Source organism: Phalaenopsis equestris, unplaced genomic scaffold, assembly GCF_001263595.1.
Source record: "Phalaenopsis equestris unplaced genomic scaffold, ASM126359v1 Scaffold001102, whole genome shotgun sequence".
In the NCBI taxonomy this organism is placed as follows: domain Eukaryota; kingdom Viridiplantae; phylum Streptophyta; class Magnoliopsida; order Asparagales; family Orchidaceae; genus Phalaenopsis; species Phalaenopsis equestris.
In genome coordinates, this window is record NW_018165541.1 from 23,996 (window position 1) to 48,637 (window position 24,642).

Here is a 24,642-nt window from a genome sequence, read left to right on the forward strand (position 1 = left end):
TGTTGATTATTTCATTTTCTTTAATTGTGGATTGTCTGAGATGCTCATTGAATATATAATTTAGGCTCTTTAGGATTAAAATATCTTATTTCTATGACAATCCTAATAATTAAATATTGAGCTTAATTAAATTTTAGGATTAAAATATCATCACTTTAAAATCAGTATTTCATTTTCCGCCTCACATTTCTGCATGACCTTCGAGCTGGTTTTAATATGGACCGCATAACATTAAATCTTCTAAATCATATTTAATAGGGCCTCGAAGTTTATGATTGTTTTTAAAAAATTGCATCATTCTGCATGTTTCGAGGGGAAGTTATCGTACTTCCCCAATCTTACCGGCCAAGCATAATATTTCTACCTAAGTGGTCATCTAACGCGTTATATGATGCTAGAGGCTTCCTCAACCCAGATGGGGTGTAAGTCTTTTGTGGAAGTATTTTCAGCTTTATAGATAAACCTCTCTTTTCTATCCTTTTCAATGCTTTCTGGTCATTTATTTGGTTGGTATAAGTCTCATCTCTTCGAGCTCTACCATTATAGGGTCATAGGAGTTAGAGTCTTGCTTCCATTGACCTTAGGTCCACTGAGGTTCTCTTAGACAACATAACACATAGGGGTCACTAGTCGGGTTGGGTTGACTACCTTCTTAACTAGGTAAACTTAAGGTCTCCATAACTTGGGATGATGGATCTATAATATATTAACACGAATCTATCTACCTACTAAAGAATTTCTCCCCTTTTCTTGATATACCCCTTTTGAGCCCTGTCGATCCTTATAACACCTCGTTGATATGAACTAGTTGGCCCCATTTTGCTGACAGGCTTGCTGACCTTTTGAAATATAGTGATTCACCTTCTACCTTATGGCCTAGTTAGACCTTAAAGTAGTGGGATGGTCCTACTTGATGATTTGATTATATCATAGGCCTCATTTGCTGATGAACCGTTAACCTTATCGGGATTATGAGAGACTCACTCTTTGCCCATGTGGTTTAGAGTGAGTTTTGAAAGCATCGAGATGCTCTTTTGAGATAATCATCCTTTTGATGACCTATTCACTAGTTATCACTTATATGTAAGTAGAACCCCTATTATCGAGCGTATTTTTAGGTATCGACCAAGATGTAATTAACCAAAGGGATGCACCACTTTGAGCTCTTGACCTCATAACGAAAATATAACTTTTGGTTCCCTGGTTAAATGGGTTGCATATTTTGAGATTTTCTTCGTGGATATTATGTTTTAAGATATGTCAATTTGATTCTATTTGTAGACATATACTCTTGATCTATCACATGAGGATTATCTTACATAAGCTCTTCATATTTCTTTTTAATTTGTTTGTCTATTTTTGTCTTATAATCTCATCTTTCCAATTCTTTTCTTCTCTAGACAATTTTTAATGATCCTTGAGAGAAATTTACTTGGAAAGAGGAAATCATATGATGACGATATATAAGTAGACAAGCTGACAAATCCAATTTTTAATTAAAAAGAACAAAAAATAACTAGGCTAGGTCAATTATGAGTTTTTCTTGTTAATAAAACTGGATTGAGGAAGATGAGTCATTCGAGCGAGTTGGAGGTACAAATGCAGACACTTTAAGGGATGGAGCATAAATTGATGATTTAGCTAATAATGATAGAAGCTGATCACCTTAAGGTAATTGCCTCAACTTATGCTTTGGCTTCTTCCTTGATGTTTAGTTAAGATAATAGAATGAGGCTTATAATTGGCATTTTAAGGACAATTGTCATTTTCATAAGCAAAAGTATCACCCATTTGGCATATACATAGTTTTCACTTATAGTTTTCAGAAGCAAAAGTGACATATTTTGGAACATTAGTCATCAACAATCTTTTCTAGTTGAGAGTAGGTTTTGAAGGCTCAAAGAAAATAACTCTTGCTCCCAAGAGAGAAGGAGAAGATTTTTGGTAGACATGAGAAAGCTGATGGATCCATGAAGCCTTAGTCGAGTGACCTCTAATCCAAACTATGCTCAGATTTAGTTCATGAAAATAGAGTATATCTGTAGAAGAAATTTGGGATGTATCTTTAATAAAGAAGAGGAGTTGATTAGAGTAGTGAGAAAAAAAAAATTATTTGAAACGCAACAATTGAATTTCAAATTAATGAATCGTCATTTGTGATTATTTTATTTTTTATCTTTTATTAAATTTTATTTTCCACCAAAAAAAATAGAATTTAATTTATCTTTTCATTTGAAATAAAATATATCTTACATTTAATTTAATATTATATATATATAATATCAAGGAATCATATTAATAAAAAAAATTAATCCAAGTATTCATTTGAATACTTCGGCCGGCCCACAAGGGCCACCCTTCGTGTTTGCCTCACTGATGCGTCGTTTGGGAAGGCCTATTTTAATTTTTAATTTATTTATTGCCGACGGCTTTCTATTTCTCTCTCCTTTTCTCCATTCCTCGCTTCTGAGCATTCTGCAGGAGGGAGAGCTTAGAGCTTCCACGAAAACTCTCGGTGCAGGCCTTTTTCGATCTTTGTATTGTTATGGTGTTATGTGTTCTTTAGATATCTGGATGGTTTGTTTATCGATTTGTTTGTGTGGTTAGCTCTTGTCCGATGGCTTCAAAGCGGATCTTGAAGGAGCTGAAGGATCTGCAGAAAGATCCTCCAACTTCTTGTAGTGCAGGTATATTGGAAGGGAAGCTCTATTATACTGGATCTGTTTTTGTTTGATTTCAGGGGATATCGTAGAATTCTCTGCTCGTGTGGTTAGGTTGATGCCAGGGTTAGCGCTTAGATTTGAATCTCTTGGTCCTTGATTAAACCTTTCGTTATTATTATTATTATACTTTTATTTTTTGTCTATCGGCCAATGATTTTGGCCTTTTGAGGCCTATATGTGAAACTTTAATAGCTTTTTAGCTGCTATTTGGGCTTCATAGGTTTGTGTTTTGATTACCCCTTAATTCTCTTTGGGATCAGTTGGCTTTCAGCATGCGCTTGGCTTCCTTCTGCAGGGGCGATAGCATGAGCAGCTTTCTATCCTGTTATGTTCTTAAGAGACAGTTGTGCCCTAATTTGGCAAGGAATCTATACAGTTTTTGAGTCTTCTTGTTTGAACAGTGTTTGGAGGGCTATTTTTTTGTGAGGTGATGTTGAATACACTTGATTCTGCAGGTTAAGCTGTAGATTATTTTTAGAAGTAGGTTTTAAGGACCTTTCAGCTGAAACTTAGTCAATTTTATTTTGTTGGTACTTGCAAGTATCATGGTCTGTCATATCAATGTGTTTTAAACATAAGTTTGTCATATCTAAGACATTTGGTAAGAGTTGAGCATATAGCTCTTAGTAGTTGGTTAGAATCCCTTGTGCCTGATTTGCATGTTTAGTTCTATGCCTTAATTATTGGTGTTGGGGTGGGACCAAAGGGAAATTAAAAGTCGGTCTGATGTACTAATGGACAATCTCATTTTCAGCCTAATAGCTTATGCTTATGGCTGAGAATTAAATACTTGGTATTTGGACACCCACAAATTTTCATCTTTTTGATGTTAGACTTAAACCAAATCTCAACTACCTTAACATTAATTTCTGGAATGGACATGCTTCTTATTTATTTTTGCTTGCTGCTTGAAATGCTAGCAAAAGTTGTTATTAAGTTTGAATTAATACTTAGGTAAATTGTTTGATTATTGTCAGAAGGTTAAGGTAAAGTAATATGTTTTTATTGGTATTTCTCTTTATTGTTTGGAATCCTTGTATTTGTTATTCCATCTTTTGATTGTTGTAAATCATTAATTATGGTTTCACCAGGAAAATTTTTAGTCCAATTGATGATTATTTATATTATTTGACATGTCTGATGGTTTATGTGCACCTTCATAATCTGTGGATATTAGATGTTGGTTTCATCAGATACAAGTTTTCATGTTGTCAAGTTAAGCTTAAATCAAAAGATTTTGCATTCAATTGTTTGTTTTGGAGATTGCACTTTTTGATATTATAAAGATCTGAATCATAGATGTTGGATATTGCTGCTCTCATGTTGGATGTGCTTTCTCACAAAATCAAGTAAAGCTTGAATTAAAAGATTTGATTTTCGTTTTTCTGTTTAATATGGAGGTTGCTTTTCTTGATTTTACTTTTATTCACTGTGAAATGAATTATTATTTAGATCAACTAGAAATTTTTGCTACCAAGTCTTTTTTCTTCAAGGGTATTCATGTCTTATAGTTTTTTCTTAAGAAAATTGTGATAGATTGATGGTGTTTGGAATGAAAAATTGATCCTCTTTTTAAATTGTTAATCTATTATGTTAATTGATCTTTACATTTTAAAACCAATTAGTAGCTTTAGATAGCATTATGTATCAAGTTCGCATGGAAAAGAACTCCTTTAATTTTCCTTAATTATGTAATCTCCAACGAAGCAAATAAACTAGTTTTGTATTATTCAACTCCTTACGAAGTTTGGATTTGATACCCTGCTTGTATGATCTTATGATAGTGCTTCATATTCTCTTCTATTATCTTTCAAGTCACTTGTCCTTAGTTTCTTTGTACTTTTAAGAATGTGATGTATGAATAAAATTTTGTTTTTTTTTGTTTGATTTTACATTCCTTAGTTTCTCTGTACTTTTAAGAATGTGATGTATGAATAAAATTTTGTTTTTTTTTTGTTTGATTTTACATTGTGGTTCATGACATAAGATTGCCAAACTCTCATATAGAAACACATGTACCACAAATTTATATATTCATTAAATTATAGGAAAGCTTCATGTGCAAAGTGATGTTAATTTTAGTTTTTTCTTTAAATAAATCTGTCACGACTTGGCCAGGGAGTTTGAAATTTTGAAGGCAAGAATGAGCGCTTGAACAGTACTGTTATATTATTCTAATGTTTATAACAATCAAAAACAATTTAAACAATAATGTGCCTGTTCATCTGAAGATTTATAAAACATTGTCTAAACCTATAAGAATATCTACTTTGCAACAACAATTTTAGTAAAGAAACTTGAACACAAGATGTAATATTTTTCTAATATTTTTTTAAATTCGCTCATCTCCTTCGGTAAACATACTCTGTTCTATTAGTCATTTAACTTAAATGAGTTTTTCCTATTATAACCGGTTAAAAAACATGTAAAGTTATAGAACTACTAAGTGAATGATTACAGTTCTATAATATATTAATTCCTCTATGATTTTTCTTTGTTGTGTTCGCCATGTAAAACTGATTTTACATAAGTATTTCATTTTATCAAAAACTAAACATTTATATTTCATTTTATGAAGTCATCTCAAGATAACCACCTAAAAATATGTATAAATAATGTAAAACATTTTTCATTTGTTTCCGAAGTCTTTTTCATTTTCTATGTGTGCGATTAAAATAGTGTCCCTAGTTAGTACTATAAGGTGGTAACTCTTTTGGTTGACCTATATTTATATGAACAATATGTTAGCACGAATCTCAAGGCAAACCGACAGTTCTGGAGCAAGGAACGATCGATCAGGTGCCTTATTGCTCACTGAATGATTGGATGCTGATGGAGAAGGCGTTGTGGTCGGCTACCAGGATAATGCGGCAAAGAATGTATTATAGAACGATGACTTATATGAAAAATATGTTAGCACGAATCTCAAGGCAAACTGACGGTTCTAGAGCAAGGAACGATCGATCGGGTGCCTTATCACTGACTGAATGATTGGATGCTGATGGAGAAGGCGTTGGGGTCAGCTATCAGGATAATGCGGCAAAGAATGTCCTATAGAATGATAATCGACTCCAAAGCTGATCGACGAGTTACTTAGTCTCAAACTGTGCACCAATGAGTTAAGGCGTAGCGAGCGGTCAACAGACTTCTCATCAACCGAATATATTTGTCAATCTTAGTAGATTTTTTTTATTTACTAAAAGCCCCCCTTCAAACCTAATAATGAGGGGGCTAACTTACAATTTTGTAATAACTGTGACCTATTCATATAAATCAGGGTCCATGTCATGAATAAAGGCGAGACACTTTTACTGTTCCCTACCGGGCCCTCTCTCTCTCTCTCTCGTGAATATATTCGCCAACCTTATTCTATTATTGTAATTATTAAAACCCCCCTTTAAACCTAATAATGAGGGGGCTGACTTGTAATTTTTTAATAACAGTGACCTATTCCTATAAATAGGTGGTCCATGTCATGAATAAAGGCGAGACTCTTTTACTGTTCTCTACAGTGCTTTTCTCTTTGACCACTTGCTAGCTTAATATTCTATGCCTTGGATGTGTTTCCCAGACATTTTTGGATTCAATATTATACAATCGTTTCACTTGATTTTTATTTAATTTCTTTCAATCTTTTGAAATGTGAATTAAATTTTCATTGCAAATGAGATGTATAAAGTTATTTCAAGACATGTTTGACAGTTTATGCGACTTTTATAAATTAAAAGCTTAATTACATATATTCATAAATACTCTCCTGAACTTTTGAATACTTTGTTTTTTTTGCATAATCTCTAACCTATTCTTTCTTTAGTATCCTATTAATACAAATCATTTTTTTAATTATAATATTTATAAGATAACAATATACAACATTTCTTTGTAATGGATTATATTTCATTTGTTTTTTGGGAACTTAATATTTCTACAATAATTTCATAATTTATATAACATAATATTCTATTAGTTTTAATACATTTTTAATAAAATTTTTTAATTTTGATCATATTACATACCTCAGGTCGACATCTTTCATTACAAAATGATTTGTTCTTCTTCCAAATTTACTCCTCTTAAATCTAAGCTCTTAAGTAATTCCTTGAATTTTATTTTCATTTTAGGGCATCAACATTTATACAACAAAAAGAAACTAGTGCAATTTTACCTCGAGTCCTTTTCTTGCGGTCAATAATCTCTTTTTCAATCCTTGGATTCGTATATCTTCCACTTCCAATTTCTAAAATTTTTTAGTAACATCTAATATTAATAATTAACAAACATTAAACTAAAATAACTATTTTTTATTTTAAAAATACGCACTAACCTTTAATTTAAAGGTTCAACATGTCGTTACTCAACCTGCATAACTTCTTGTCACCCTTCATATGGTACACATGGTTTCTGCATGCAAACATGCAAACTCCTGACGTTGAGCCAAGCCCTTCTTCCTTCTCTTCTATTTTGGTCTTGTGAGTTTGTCTCCCCCATTTCTGTTATAGTCTCATGCTCGTTTCCTTTACTGCATGCGACGTTCGACTTGATGGTTCCATCTCGCACAAGATGTCAATTTCTCGATCGAATCTTCTTCCCTCTTGCATGCGATGTTGATTACCTCTTTGTTTACTGTTTTACATGAAATTTCTCTTACTCGCCTTGCTTGCTTGTAGCAGAAAAAAATCCCGCAGGCCCTCTGCTATCTTCTAATTGATGGAAATGCCTAGTTGATTCTGTCGAACCGACATTGTCTATTTATTTATTTTTTTATTTTTAATTGAATTTTATAAATTTCTCCTTACAAATATTTCATCTTTAAAATTTTAAAATTTAAATAAGAGCAAACAAACCAATTTCTATATGTGGATATCATTTGAATTTCTAATGCTTTTTCGATGGTGGCATCTTTGTTTCATTCATATTTATATAGAATTGTTATAAATAACATTCTCAATTCTGGAGTCGCTTGATATCATATTCTAGTATTCTTTTAGTTTTATCTATGTAAGTCAAATGAAATTGTGTATTAATTGAATCTGTAATAAATCTATTTGATTTATTAACAATATTTTTTTTCAAAGTGTTGAGAATCACGTACACTTTCTGTGTGATGGTAAAGTCAATCCATAGGCTGCATTTCAAATTTTTTTAATAATTTAATATAGCCCTATATATCGTGGACTCAATTTTTCTGTTTTCCCAAGACATTACATAGTTTTCATTGGATTGATCTTGATAAATACAAGCTCCCAACATCAAATTTAATTGAAATGTGTCTAGCGTTCTAACATTTTTGTTGTCAATTTTGAATAACATTTAATCTATCACTAGTCAGTTAAATTTTCTAGGTAACACCTTCTACTAAGTCTATACCTGTCACCTTCCTTTCTCCAGTTTTAGCCCAAAATAATGGTGTTTTGTACTTCCTTTCATAATACGCTTCATATGAAACCCTTTCAATGCTTGTTTGATTACTGATAACTTATGCAAACTCTATCAATGATATATGTGACTCCCATCATTCACTAAATTGAAGTAAATATAAACAAGTTAAATCCTCTAAAGTTTGAATAGCCATTTGTGATTGATCATCTAACTAAAAGTCAATATTGTGCCCAAAATATGCTGTTTTTTTTTACGTAATCTGGGTGAAAATTTTAAATTTTGTTAAATTTTGTAATCATGTAATTTCATCCACATATAATTTTGCTAAATTCTCAACATAATTTGTCTTTCTAATAGGCAGAAAATGTGCAAATTTTGTTAATGTGTATAATAACTCAAATAACATCATGTCTTTTGTTTAATCTTGGCAGACTAATCATAAAAATCATTGTTGACATTTCTCATTTTTTCTTTGGTATTGAAAACAATTATAATTGTTCTTGGGCCTTTGATGTTTGACATCCACTAATTGGCATTTAAGACACTCGGTCACAGATTCTGCAATGTTTCTTTTCATTCTTGGTCACTAAAGTTTGTGTTGCTGATATTTTTTTTTTTTTTTTTTTTTGCTTCATGCATGTATTGTATAACCAGATAAATATGCTTATTTAAAAATTTCTGTTATTAAATTTTTAACATGTAGAGGATAATTCTTTTTCTTTTGTGTTTCGACTATTCATTTTTATCTTCATGTATTTCTTAAGATTCCCTGTTTTTAGTTGATTATGATTGATTTTCTGAATAATAACATCCTTAGTCAATGAATCTTTGCATTATGTCATTTAAAATAGATTGGACTGACCTGAATCAATTGAACAAAATTTTCATCAATATGTTTGATCACTGATAATTTCTCTTGTAGAGTAATCAATTAATTTAAATACTTGAAACATTTCTACTTGATGCATTTGCAATAAGATTTAACTTTCCTAGGTGAGACTTTATATCCTGATCATATTTCTTACAAAATTCTAGTAATCATATTTGTCTCATATTCAATTTTTATAACTAACTATGTATTCCAAATTTTGATGATTATTAAAAACTTACATTTGGCTCCTTATAAGTAATGTCTCTAAATTTTCAGTGCGAATAAAATTGTTACCAACTCTAGATCTTATGTGGGATTATTTTTTTCATGATTTAAAAAACTCATTTCAATTTTGGTAATGATGCATCATTATAAATTTAAAATTTATTTGATCCTGAGGGAATTGTTAATATTGAGACATTATAAAGTTTTTAGCCTTTGGAATGCATTTTCACATCGATTTATCTATTCAAATTTTGTTATGTTTTAATTTGACCTTGATTATGACATTGCAATTTGCAAGAATTCTTCCCCAAATCTCATGCAATATCTAGCAATTCTTAGAAAACTTCTGACTTGTGTTATTGTAGTCGATTTTGGCTGAAATATAATTGTCTTGATTTTATTTTAGTCCATTGCAACGTTTTTAAATGCGCGGTCTGAAGTGTGCTCTACGAGCAAGTTAAAATGAAGCATGTGACATTTGCTTCACTTGGCTGATGCACGTTTTAAAGCGCGGAAGTCAATTCGCAGACTTTTTTTTTTTAAATTGTTATGTTTTTTATTATTGGATCAATTATTAGAAAGTGTTTGAAATTTGAATTTGCAAGTTTATCCTCAATGCCTTCAATTTATGTATTATATCACATTTTTTCTATTTTATATCAACTTTTTTAAGTCATACTTTATTTTTTTCATTATTAGTGAATGTATTTATATATTAATAGTTATGTATAGAAGTCAGTTTATTTTGTATTACATCACACAAATCTTGAATATTTAATTATTTAAATAATTAAATATGACAAAAAATAATATACTTAAAAAGATGGCAATACCACTTTATGATAGATTCAATTATTTAAATAAAAAAAATTTTAAATTTTGATGGGTCTACATTTAAACTAACAAAATTTTCCTCTACTTAACCTGAAGGTTGGGTAAGGTTTAAATTAATTTTGTTTACTTTCTATAAGGATGAATCCCCCTATCTAATTATATCTTAAGAAACAAAAGTCTGCTAAGGAAACTCTTGATTAAAACTAGGGTTATATCTTCAAGAATTTTGAATTTTAGGTTTTCTTGATTGGTTATTCTGACTTTTAAATGAGAAAATTCTAGAGTGGAACCGTTATTATCGAAACCCATAGGAAGAAGAGTAGGAAGCATCAAAGATAGTGAGAAGCTCATTGATACTTCAACCATCTTAGTGTTTGGCTTTATCAATTTGGAAATTAAAGAATTTTTAATGTATGAATTGACCTTTCATTAGAATGGTAGGGGCTTATATTCCACTACTTGATTATGAGATAACCTAAGAGATGATGATTTACATCGTAATTTGATGAACAACCTTAGAATCTTAAGATTAAAGTTGAGTTTTACCTTAAAATTGGGTGTGATTTATTGAAAGAAGTAAAATTTAGAAACTTAGTCTAAAGAGAAAAAGGAAACATCCAAGGACTTATAGCACAATCCCACAAAAGATTATGCAAACCCGACATGACTGGACTTACAATACTGCCTAAAAAAGGATGATATATAAACTCACTTGAGTGTTGTAAAATCATGCGTAGCCGATCTCATGAAATTCAGGGTATAATAGACTGTTTTTTATTAACTAGGCCTAACAACTTGATTATAAAGTGAAGATGTCTAAGTATGAGTGGTATGCAAATGTCCTAAGACTAATAGAAATATATTTTGTAATTTCAAATTTATATATTTTCTTAATCTTACAACACTCAAATATTTTAATTGGTCAACTTTAAGTGCTGACTGTAAATCAAGCTGTGTATAAATGTGCATGTCCTTGATGATGAATGCATAAAACATTAATTTATAAGCCAAATTGGTATGCAGAGGTAGATTTATTTGATAAAGAAGTGATCCTCAAAGTATTAAGTACCTCTTTTGTGTAATGAGGGCTTGAAGACGAAATAGAACCAGTAAGAATCCATATGCCTAAGGGTGATTTTTTGTGGCTATTTCTAAATTGAGGGATTTCTAACTATTTATATTTTCATTCCATTTTGTTATTTAAATGCAATGATATTGCTAAGATTTGAATGCAATGTGCTATTTTAAGTTTGTTTTGGCTAATTCTGATTGTGAAAATTAGATTTAGGTTATTTAAATTAGGTATAAAAAATAGTCCTTAAAGTGCATAGCGATAAATTCAGGCAAAGTAAACAAACATCGACCTACAAAAGTAACACAAGGAGAAAACAACATAAGTAAAATAATAAAATGGGTATATAGTCCTTAACCTAGGGTAGACTTGTCTGTCAACTATTTCATCTGGATATCGTTGTTCACACTTTGAGATTCTGAGGTTCATCCTCGTTGTTCATCCTTTTGTTGTTCTTTCTTTGGATGTCCAAATATTCATAGTTGACCAACTAAGACAGACTTCCTAACTTTAACATATTCAACATGAAAAGTAAGCCTACATTTAATATAGCACCCTAGACTTACTACAACGCTCTGCAAAACAGAGTTAACACGACTTAAACTTTCTATCGCCTAGCAACATAAAGTTATCAAATCATAGCATGCAAAAAAATTCGTAGCTTATAAAAAAAAGGATTATTTACTCGTCTCAACATTCAATTTAGTGAGTAAAACCTGCTCAAACTAAATAATTCTTGCGAACGAACAAAACAAATTAAACACAAGGCACAACAATCCACCCTCACATCGACCTAGTTCTGGAACTAGGGTCAATGCCATTAAAAAAAAATTTTAATATGTGAGTGGAACAAAGAAATGTAGGCAACAACTAGGCTTTTCTATTCACTTTGTAATGTTTTGTTATTATTTTTATTCAATTTTTACCAAGGGAATATTCAAATAAATTTTTTTGTGTTTTCTGAATTTTTATGAATTTTATTTCATTTTTTAATTAAATGTCATTTGTATGCTTATAGGCATATATATGCATTTAATACACATTAATGTTTTAGAAAATATCGTAAACCACTTGAGTTGAGCAAGTATTTATGGATGTTATAAAATGGAGAATACAAAATTTAAGGAATTCTAAGCATTTTATAAATTTTTGAAATTAAAATTTTTTTTTCTATTTTGATTTATTTGTGTTTTCTGAATTTTTATGAATTTTATTTCATTTTTTAATTAAATGTCATTTGTATGCTTATAGGCATATATTGTAATGTTTTGTTATTATTTTTATTCAATTTTTACCAAGGGAATATTCAAATAAATTTTTTTGTGTTTTCTGAATTTTTATGAATTTTATTTCATTTTTTAATTAAATGTCATTTGTATGCTTGTAGGCATATATATGCATTTAATACACATTAATGTTTTAGAAAATACCGTAAACCGCTTCAGTTGAGCAAGTATTTATGGATGTTATAAAATGGAGAATACAAAATTTAAGGAATTCTAAGCATTTTATAAATTTTTGAAATTAAAATTTTTTTTTCTATTTTGATTTATTTTGAATTTTATTTCATTTTTTAATTAAATGTCATTTGTATGCTTGTAGGCATATATATGCATTTAATACACATTAATGTTTTAGAAAATATCGTAAACCACTTGAGTTGAGCTACCAAGGGAATATTCAAATAAATTTTTTTGTGTTTTCTGAATTTTTATGAATTTTATTTCATTTTTTAATTAAATGTCATTTGTATGCTTGTAGGCATATATATGCATTTAATACACATTAATGTTTTAGAAAATACCGTAAACCGCTTCAGTAAGTATTTATGGATGTTATAAAATGGAGAATACAAAATTTAAGGAATTCTAAGCATTTATAAAATTTTGAAATTAAATATTTTTTTTTCTATTTTGATTTTCCAAAGTTGTATATTTTAACTAATATGTTTTTGAAAATTTTTGGAATTATTTTTAGAAGTTACTATTGATTTCACACATTTTGTGGATGTTTGGTGAATTTTTGAATTTTTATTAATTATATTTATTTGAATTTTAAATGTATTTTAATTTGAAATTCATATTAAACTATAAAATAAAAATTTAAGAAATTTTAATTATATATTTTTTTGAATTTAAATTTTATTTATTTTATGATTTTTGGAAGTATTGTATATGTTGACTTTAATGTTTTCAATTTTTTTTGAAATTATTTCTAGAAGTTATTATTGATTTCAAAAGTATTTTGTGAATTTGGTAATCTTTATTTATTAAAATTTTTTGAATTTTAGTTATATTTTTAATTAAAATTACATGACAACTTGAAATCACGTCCAAAATTTTTGAATTTTTATGGAGATGCTCAAAATAAATTCTAAACAAACCCTAAAATTTTCAAGTCATTCTATGTTCAATTGAATTTCCAAGGAATTATTGATATTATTTAATGATTTAGTTATTTTAAATTTATTAAAAGTTAATGAAATATTTTTTTGTATTTATTATTTTCTTTTTGTTAATTTATTTTAATGGTGAAAATTTGGTTCAAATTAGAGTTAAAATAAGTGAGTTACGAGGATTTTAACTTTGTAGGGTATATTTATAATTTTGGCATTTTTTCATGTTCCAATTTATTTCATAGTGAAATAACGTTATTTCATGTTCTCTTTTTGTTAAGAAATGATTTTGATCAGTTGGGTAAGATTTGAATTCTAATTGTTTAATTTATTAGATTTAATAGTGAAGAAGGAAAAAATTACAAATATACCTATCTTTACTTTTTCACACATGAATTTTATTGAAATTTCAATGTTGTCTTCTTCGTTGATCATTTTATATTAGATTTTTTAATATTTAGAGATTTTGAATATTCAATTTGATGTTCGTCCGTTAAGGATAGATTTGCAATTTTGAAATTTTCAGACTTTCTTCATACAAATTCAAATTGGTAATTATCTCAAATTTTATTATGATTTCAAAACAGTGAATTCTCTTAACTTGATATTGGTTGTGTTTGATTATAGGATTTTAAAGGTGAATAAAAATATACATGTAATTTTTGCAAGTTAGAAATATACCTTACCATGAAGATTTTCGTTTCAAATTGTATTTCTTTTAATCATTTGATTACAATTAATCACTTATACAGAATTTTATTATTTTAAATTGTATTTTACTATTTTTATTAGAATTTGAAAATATAAAGATATTAATGTTAATGATAAATTGCAAATATAAATGGATTATATTGCCTTAAGTTGTTAATTTCATTGTTTCAGTGGGTTTCCTTTTTATTACTGATTTACTTTTCTGATTTTCTTTATTTAGGTTTTCTGTTTTTTATTTTCTTTATTTATTTATATTTTTTTAATTATTTTCTTGTTATTTTCATTATAAAATTTAAATGAAATGTATTTTTGTTTTCTATTTTCAAGAAATTTACAAGATTTTATTTGTGTTTAGCACTACTCTTGTGAAAATTTCATTCCATTTGGATTTTTATTTTATTTTTTTATAAATTTTTCTCTTTAACTATTTTTTATTTAATTATTAAAATTATATTCATCAATTTTTTTAACATTGTTCTTGATTTCTTGATCTGTGGTATTATTTTATTTTAGTTTGATATTTAATGATTTTTGTAATTTTTGTTATTATTACATGATTTATTCAAATGATTTAAATGGAAAATCCAATTCATTCGTTACTTCAGCTTTGCGGGCGCCGCCTCAGCTCTGCGGGTCTACCTCCTTCCATGTGTCTTCTTACGGTTGGCAACATAAACACGTGGCGCCATTTCATTGGTTATCTAATGCACGAAGAGGCCCTCTATGGTTCGTTCGGCCTCATCTCGGTTGTCTAAAATAAATAGAAAACAATGGATGACATCCGTTAATCGTCCCAAATGGGATGATGAACCAGAGCTGCCTCTTCAAATTCGTGCAATGGGAAAGCTCAAGTGAAGGTGGCTAGTTCAGGTAATGGAAAACAATAAAGGGAAAGCAATGGAAAAGCTCGGGATTGATTGAGAAGATGGCTAAGACTTAGGCAGTGGGTTGAAATAGTTTTAGAGTGGAGTGAATGAATTACAACAAGCCTCAAGGAGGAGCATGGGGGTATTTGCAGCTTTCAATTTGGCTTGAAATGGGCTCAATTTGGGTTGGCAATAGGCTAGGCACCAATAAGTGTTGCCAAGATGATCTGGTGTGGTCAATTTTGCTTTGTGGTCAATGGGGGATTGCCATTCGGGCATGGAAATTCGGGTAGCTTCCAAGGGAAGGAAGGGAGGAGCATTAGGCTTGCTGAGCTTGAGTTGGTGGTTTAGATAGTTAAGGATAATCAATTAGGAATTGCCAAGGGATGTCAGCTAAGTGGAGGAATGACAAGTAGAGGGGGGCTCGGGTTTTGGCTTGATTTGGCCATGGAAGAAGTGGACTGAGCTTGACTTGGATTAGCTTGTATTTGCTTGGTTAGGCTTGGATGTGGTGAGCCAAAGATGAACCATGGAATGACCGAAAGTGAGCATAAAGTGAATTTAATTGAGCTTAAATGAGTTTGAGGTTTGTTTGGTTATGAGTGAGTTTGGCTTGGATTGAGCTCAAGTGAAAATGGCTTAGTTAGGGGGTTGAACCGATAGGAGAATGCCACATAGAGAGGTTTGTTGTGCGGAGGTTGTGAGGTCTTGAAGATTGGTTTAGGGTAGCTTTAGGTAAGGCCATGGGAGGCTCAAGTATTGAGTGGTTTTGGAGTCAGATTTGGAGTTCATTGGAAAAGAAGATTTGTGTAGGTTTGGATAATGAGCTAGTGTTAATTTTGGGTTAAATTAGGGCTTAGAATGGGTTGAGCTGAGGTTTAGATGAATTAAATTTTAGGCAAATTTATTAGTGTTTAATAATGAATTAATATATTGGGTTACTTTGTTTTGAATTGTTTATGTTTTTTTATTTTTTTATTGAAATGTAAAATTGACTTTATTTGAATTTAATTTATTTATGATTCCATTTTTTATTGTTTTTTGTTAATATTTAAAATTTAGATTTGAATTTAGTTATTAGGTTCATTTTTACTTTAATTGATTTTAATTTCAATTATGTTCAATTTGCTTTTAGAAATTAATTTTATCATGTTTTAAAATGAATCTAAATTTTGATGGATTTGATTTCTTGAGTTTGAATTTGAATTTAATTAGTTTGGTTTTAATTTGGTTATTTTACACACACACACACACACACATATAATGTTTTTTTATTTTTTATTTTTTATTTATCATTTTCAACTTTATTTAAGATAAACTCAGTCACGATTAAAGGTGAATGCTAAACCAAATGTTTATAAGGTCGAAGGGCAGCTTGAACGTATTTCTAAGCCTATGAGAATTAAACTTAAGTTTCAATAACCTAACTTCCATCAACTCAACAAAAGTGTCAAGGATTAAAATCAAGTACATGAAACTAAAATGAGTGAAGATTTGATTTGAATTTCTAATTTAAGGTATCATTCATCCAGTAGTCCTTTATGAAAGCCTGTAAGGAAAACTTAAGGTTAGATCCTAAGTTCTAGAGTGAGGGAGAGAGATGGACCTAATATAAAATGACGTCAACAAAAACCTATTAGTGTTTTGGTTAATAAAAGTATTGCTTTGTTATGCGCTTTGCACATTGAAGTTGCTTTGTTATGCGCTTTGCACATTGAAGTAAAAATAAAGCCTTGTGCATCGCATTGCTTTTTTGTACATTGATAACACTGGTATGTTGAAATACCCTCCCCATTATTGATAACATGCCCAAGAAATTTCACTTTTTAACCATAACTCATATTTAGAAAGTTTGGCATATAATTTATTCTCTTTTAGAATTTGTATAACTGTGTGAAGATGATTTGAATGGTTGCTTTTATCCTTTGAATAGACTCGCATATTTTCTATGAGTACTATTACAAATATATTAAAAATAGGCAAAAGATCCTATTCATTAAATGCCTAAAAAATGTTAGATCATTTGTCAATACAAATGACGTCACCACAAATTTGTAGTGCCTATACATTGATTTGAATGTTGACATTGATATGACTTGCTCTCAGATATACAAATGATAACTTGATCTTAAATCAATCTGAGAGAAAATTAAAGCTCCCTTGAGCTGATAAGAAAGATAGTAGATTTTCAGCAGTAGATATTTATTCTTAAATTTATGTTTATTCAATTCCGTGTAATCAATACACATTCTTAAGCTTTCATTTGTTTTCTTACAAATAATACTAGAGTTTTCCATGGTGATGTATTGGACCTGATAAATTCATTATCCAACAACAGTTCCTATAGCTGACTTTAGAATTCTTATAATTTCTTAACTGTTATTTGATACGGTGCTTTAGATACTGGTTAAAAACTTACAATAAATAAATAGTGAAATCTATATATATCACTACTAGTTTAGGTAAATTTAGAAAGATAAATTGAAAATTTTCTTACCACTTCTATCATTCAGTTGTTTCACATCTATTGTCATATCTCTCTCCTAAGCAAGAATACATTGATTGCCAATGTTTAGTAACATGTAAGCCTTTAGAGTTAGTTCACAGATGTCATTTTTGATGTCTGATGATGAAAATATATTTCCATTTTTTGTATTGTACTGTATTATTTTCCCAAGAGCAACGCCACCACAATCTGTTCATGAATCGAATATACGTAGTCTAGTAGTCTATCTATATGGATGAATTGCATGGAATTTCAGAAACCCAAGGAGGAAGAAAGAGGGGTGGCTAACCCTGTTGGACTGGATTAAACTACCCCATTTGGGGTGTCAAAGGCCCAAACACATGAGCTTCTGTGATTTTGGTGTTGTTCGAGTTGTCGGGATGAGCTGATCATTTAGATTATCAATTTACAAGATTCAAAGTCCACCATTTGGTTTATGAAATAATTAGGAAACTTTGCAATTTGATTTATGAAGCTCTGTGATACAGAACTTGCACCAAGTTTTGTGATGATTGGAAGGCAATTTTGCTTTCCTAAATGTTTCCAGAAACAGACTTTTCTGAATTGAGCATGTTTGTTTGGTGCCTATCATTTCAAGCAATAACTTAAGTTTGTGATTTAACTTTTTTTCCACCTTAATTGTTCTCTTTCTTCTAAAGATTTCTCCTTTTGAAATTTTCCTTGCTAGGACTGTATGTTGACAAGTATATTTATGTTAAACGTGCTTAATTACATATCTTCCAATTGTTCTGATATAGATTACTGTATGGTTTACCGGCATTTTCTTTACAGGTCCTGTAGCTGAGGATATGTTTCATTGGCAAGCAACAATAATGGGTCCACCTGACAGCCCGTATGCTGGAGGAGTGTTTCTAGTTACCATCCATTTCCCCCCAGATTATCCCTTTAAACCACCAAAGGTATGCCTTAAATTTGTTTCTTGGAGTAAAGATCTATATATAGTTTCCATTACTTTTCCTGTTTGTATGTTTCATAGTATGTTCTGCAATGCAATAAGCCGTTGATTTGAAGGCACGTAATCTCTATTTTTTTATTTCCTTGTTCATTTTATATTTTTTCTGGGATCAAAGTTTGATCAATTATATTTATATCTGGGATCAAAGTTTGATCAATTATATTTATACCAATAACACTGTCAAATTATATTTGCAAAGGGCAAAGCAAATGCATTTTCATTGTATGTTTCCTTTTTCTTTTTTTCTTTTTTTATTTATTTCTTTTTTGACTGACAGTGTTAATGGTTTTTACTCATATCCTTTGCAATCTAGTTTACCAATGGGTATGTAAATTTCAACTCATTGTTTAACTTTCTTGTTTCAAAAGCTATATTTTTCATTTTTAAAAGAAGGTTATAAATTTTCATTTGAATTGATTTACCATCATATTTTGATTTTCATCATAAGTAATGAATAGCTTTTAAAAATCATAAATTGTGTTTTTGCAGAATTTTCTCGGTGTTGCATTATTCTTGGTATCTCTTAGTAAATTTGAATTTGTCAACCCTAAAATGTCTTATATTGAATTTAAAACTAAGCATTAGGTTAAAAAAGGGAAAAGCATTAGGCTGCATCATGATGTCTTTAATATATAGAATATAACATCTAAATCAATTATTAACAAAATAGAAGAAACACTAAAAAAAAAAAAATGATTCTATAACATTTCAACATAATTAAACGTGGTTAAAATTAACATTCTTATAATCGATAGTAGGTATAATTATGGAAATTTTTAGATTGGTTTGTTAAAATAGAAGAATTCATTGCAAGCTCATAATGTCTAATTCACAACTAAGCTTGCTAAAAAAATTTTAGGACTAGTTCAATTTTTTTAGGGAAGTGTTGGAGTTAATGCTAAATTTGCATGGATTAATATGAATCATAAACTTTTAAAAACATTTATGGTAATTTATTTATTGTCGGAATCGATTGCATTATCAATTTCAGAATTTTAAATAAAGTGAATATTTTGTGTTTAAATATTTTTCTAGGTTTAAATTTCTTATAGCCAACTATTATTTTCCTGCAAATTAATGTGTTAACTTTATGTATTTCATGAAAGGTCTTAGGCAATAACTTTAGTATGAATTAAGTTATAATTTTTCATTACAATAAATAAAGATTTATATTTAGCTTTAGTGCTTAAGAGATATTATAATTAATCGTCGATGATGACTATTTCATCTTCAATTTTTATTTATATAAAATTATTGTAATCTCACACAAATTTTGTAAAATTTATATAACGCCATAATCAATTACTGACAAACGTGATCCCATTGAAGAAGCTATAGTTCATAAATATCTAATAGTTTAAATTATAATATGATTTTTCATTTGATTTGTTAAATTTAAATACACTTTAAGTTTTACATGAGAATATATTTATGAAGCTAAATCACGAATATAATTCTAATTTGATTTTAAAAATGATGAAATCATACATGTTGAGATTGGTAAATAAATTAAGATTTTTTATAATATAATTCTTGTTGAAAAATTTAATGAGATGATCTCTTTGTCTACAATTCAAACTTATATTAATTTTTTTTTATTGTTTATCGGCTTACATGCTTATAAAGGAGCCTTATTAGAAAATAACTTATTCATGATAAATTCTTTTAGAAAAATTTTTTCTTTGATTTTTCATCTTTTGGGTTTAATTCAAAGGCAAATCATATGCATTTTAGCATTACATTCATCATCAAGTAGTAGATGCTATAATGCATAAACACTCCTAATTAAGGAGTTGTGCAATGTTAGACACATATCAGATAAGGACACTGCTCCGACAAGAGTGTTTAATTTGAATAATATTTAGAAAGGACGTGTGTTACAGATGTTTTAATTGATGAATTAAATTTTTTTTAACAATATTCTTAATATTAAAATTTTAAAAAATGTAAAATTTATGACAGATTTATGTATATGCTACTCAATTCTTATGTATTTATGTTTATAACACTTTAATTTTTACATATACTTTCATGTTTTTAAAACTAAAAGTAGTGGTGTATTAGATATTTAGATGTGATATGAAAAAATTCAATGGACTAAATCTTGATGTAATATATGATAATATATATTTTCTTTTTTATGTCATAAACTAAACAATTATCTATGGGCATCTTTATTTTTGAAAGTTAATGTTATTAATTTTTTTATTTTCTTTGTTATACTAATCTTATATATATGTATATATGTATGTATGTATGTATATAGCTATATATCTATCTGTGTATGTATCTACAGACATAAATTCATCTATATCTATCGAGCCTTGCGTTGCTGGGCGCGAAGGAATGACGAGCGCAGGCAGGCGGGCGGGCGAGCTAAGGCCCGCGAAACTCTGGCGAGCGGCGCTGCGGGACGATGCAGCGTCGCGTCTTCTCTGCCGCAGACGACGCCACCAAAGCACGGACGCGTGAGAGTGGAGATCGGGGCAGCAGGGACGATCGAAACGAAACGCTAGGGTTCTCCATGGGGAGGAACCCTAGCAGAGCGGCGGGACGACATGGGTATATATATGAATCTAAATATATATATATATATTAATAATTTTTATTATAATTACATGTTCGACATGCGTCTGTGTAATATATTTTCAATAATAAATGTGTTTCGTGTCGTGTTCTGTAGTGCTGTATCCATGCAACATAGGTTATATGAGACATTTGGAATTGAAAGTAGTAATAAGACAATGGTTCATTCTTTTTTTAAGCCTTAAAAGTTTTCATATAATAATTTTAATAGAGTAAATGCTGAAGCACTACTATATAAAGTCATACAATAAATTGGAATGACTTCTTAGATGCTAGAACAAACTATTTTTGTGTTAGTCTAGTTGTAGTGTGTTTTATTTGACGCAATTTCATGAATTTTTAACTAAGGCCTTGGAATTCTTATTTCTTTTTGTCATCTTCTTTTGGATTACACATCTAATACACCATCTACACAATTCTTAGTCTTTCATGCTCATCTTATTTTTGAAATTATTAATGGTGATGAAATCTTGTTCATTATTGAAGTTGGATATCCAAGATGCCTTAGAAAATGGTAAGACAAGTCTATAGAAGATGTTTTCCATAGAAAACAAAATATCTCGAATTTTCAACTAAGGCCTTGGAATTCTAATCTCTTTTCATCATCTTCTTTTGGATTACACATCTAATACATTATCTACACAATTCTTTGTCTTCCATGCTAATCTTATTGTTTAAATTATTAATGGTGATGAAATCATGTTCATTATTGAAGTTGGATATCCAAGATGCATTTAAATGGAAAGACAAATCTGTAGAAGATGTTTGTCTTAGAGAACAAAATGTCATGAATTTTAAACTTATGCCTTGGAATTCTAATCTCTTTTCATCATCTCCTTCTGGATTACAATTCTAATACATCAGCTACACATTTCTTAGTCCTCCATACTAATCTTATTTCTTAAATTATTAATGGCGATGTTCATTATTGAAGTTGAATATCCAAGATGCCTTAGAAATGGAAAGACAAATCTATAGAAGATGTTTGATGGATTTCTTTGTCAAAATATGCTTGACAAAAGTATCAACTAAATTTTGTTAGAGCTGAATTTTTTCAATCCAAGTAAAATTGATGCTAGTTTCTCTTTTTGTTTATTTTATGACCCCTTGATTCGTCAATTCTTGTGATTATCTACTTTCTCGACGTCTATTGTCGCTTGCAACACTGCGGCTCCTTTCCACTTTTTGTTGCAATCATATGTGGGACTTGCAGCTCCTTGTGCTTTCAGTTACGGTTGATCACTAGAATTACTACCTTTTGTTCCAATTGGGACTTGCTGTCTTTGTGACAGGTGTTCTTTGACTTCCTATACCATTGATATTTTTTTGTTTCTTCTGATGGTTGATGCATGTCTTTCATATGGGTCTTTGATAAAAGGAAAGGAATTCCTATTGATTTTGTTAAAAATAACTAAAGGACTCGTGATTTTCAACACATTTTCAATTGTTATGAATAAAATTTAGTTGGATGTGCTATGCTTTCAGGAGTCAACTCCTTAATTGAGTGAGGTAGTTGAAAATTTTTTGGAAGAGATTATCTCTTGTTATGGGTGTGAGACTTCATTTCAGTAACTTTTTCCTTTTAATTACAACAACAACAACAAAGCCTTAATCTCAAAGCCTTAATCTCCCTTAATCTCACTACGTGGGGTCGACTACATGTATCCTTTTTCTCCATTGCGTCCTATTTAGTGTCATATTTTTATTTAGTTCTAATAAATTAAGATCATTTTTTATACAGTAAGCCCAAGTATTCCTAGGTCTACCTGTGCCTTTCTTAGCATAAGTCGAATCTAAAACATCTACTCTCCTAATCAGGTAATCAGATGGTCGACGCTTAATGTGACCAAACCATCTAAGACGACTTTCTCTAATTTTGTCCGTCACAGGAGCTACACCAACCCTACAAGGATACAATCATTTCACATTTTATCTTTATGTGTAAAGCCACTCATCCACCTAATCATTCTCATCTTGACAACACTTAACTTAGTATTATGCTTCTCTTTTAAAGGCCAACATTCAGCGCCATAGAGCATTCCAGGTCTCACCACTGTTTAATAAAATTTTCGTTTCAGTCTAAGCAGTACTTTTCTATCACACAGAAGGCCCGAAACATTCCTCAACTTCAACCAACCAATTTGAATTCTACTATTAACATCCCCATCTATATCACCATCGCTTTCAACAACAGACCCGAGTTATCTAAATCGTTCACAACTTTTAATAATTTGTTACACTTTTGTCACTAGAGCTACTGCTACTAAAATTACATTCCATGTATTCAGTTTTAGTTCTACTCAAATGAAGGCCTTTCGACTCCAATGTAGACCTCCATCATTCAAGTTTTTCTTGGGTTTTTTCTCTCGTCTTATCCACGAGAAGGATATTATCAGGAAAAAAGCATCGACCAAGGTACTTCCTCCTTTAAATGTCCAGTAAGTCCATCCATAACTAAAGCAAAAAGATATGGGCTTAAAGCCGATCCCTGATGTAATTCAACAGAAATATGAAAATATTTGGTCAATCCTCCTTCAACTCGAACACAAGTAATAGCTTTAGTATACATATCTTTAATGACTTGAATATAAGTCATGTCAAACCTTTTTTCTCAAGAACTCTCTAAAGAATATCTTTTGGAACCTTATCTTAAGTTTTTCTAAATCAATAAAAATCAAATGTAAATTCTTCTTATTATCTCTGAACTTCTCCATCAAACTTCTCAATAAATGTATAGCTTCCATAGTAGATCGGGCCGACATAAATCCAAATTGATTATGAGAGGCCTCAATCCATACTATGTGGGTTTCCTATTTTTGGTGGTCATAAATGTTATTAGCTTATTTTAACAATTGAGATAACCTCATTCCTTGTCCCTTTTAAATAGTTCAAAATAATAACCTAACCCTCCAAGTATAAATTTGCGTAAACCCTAAACTGGTTATCATAACTATAGGATTAATGATTATCAAAACCAGATTAGCCGCATACAAATTATCTGATAACCTCTAGTAATTTAGGCTTTGATACCTAGCCCTAAACCAATTCTATCCCAATAGTTAGGCTCTGATAACCATTGGGATAGAAACTATGAGATTTACCTGTCAAAAGGCTTATATAAATTATCATATAATTCATCTATTTCTATGCTAAAAATTCTTTCTATTTTTAAAATTAATTTTTTATGATTTAAATATGGATTTTTATGAATAAATTGTCTTAATTTTTTATATATAATTTTAACCTTTTTATCTAAATTATTTCTTAATATTTTCAAAATTTCATCACTTTTTGTTATCTCTATTATTTTTTTAATTATATTTGTTTCTATAGGTTCCAATCTAATTCTTTCTCTAACAAATCCAAATTGATTATGAGAGGCCTCAATCCATACTATGCGGGTTTCCTATTTTTGGTGGTCATAGAGGTTATTATACCTGGCTCTGATACCAAAAAGGTGGTCATAGATGTTATTAGCTTATTTTAGCAATGGAGATA

At 29.8% G+C, this 24,642-nt stretch overlaps 1 protein-coding gene across 1 annotated transcript in view; it reads left to right on the forward strand.

Moving 5' to 3' along the window:
• The first annotated feature begins 2,404 nt into the window (after positions 1 to 2,404).
• LOC110033159 (ubiquitin-conjugating enzyme E2-17 kDa-like) overlaps positions 2,405 to 24,642 on the forward strand; it is a 37,005-nt gene continuing 14,767 nt past the window's right edge. The window contains exons 1-3 of the mRNA XM_020737050.1: positions 2,405 to 2,515; positions 2,608 to 2,687; positions 18,375 to 18,502. Coding sequence (XP_020592709.1) covers positions 2,618 to 2,687; positions 18,375 to 18,502 — 198 coding nt within the window. The 5' untranslated portion in view covers positions 2,405 to 2,515; positions 2,608 to 2,617. The remainder of the gene's footprint in view (positions 2,516 to 2,607; positions 2,688 to 18,374; positions 18,503 to 24,642) is intronic.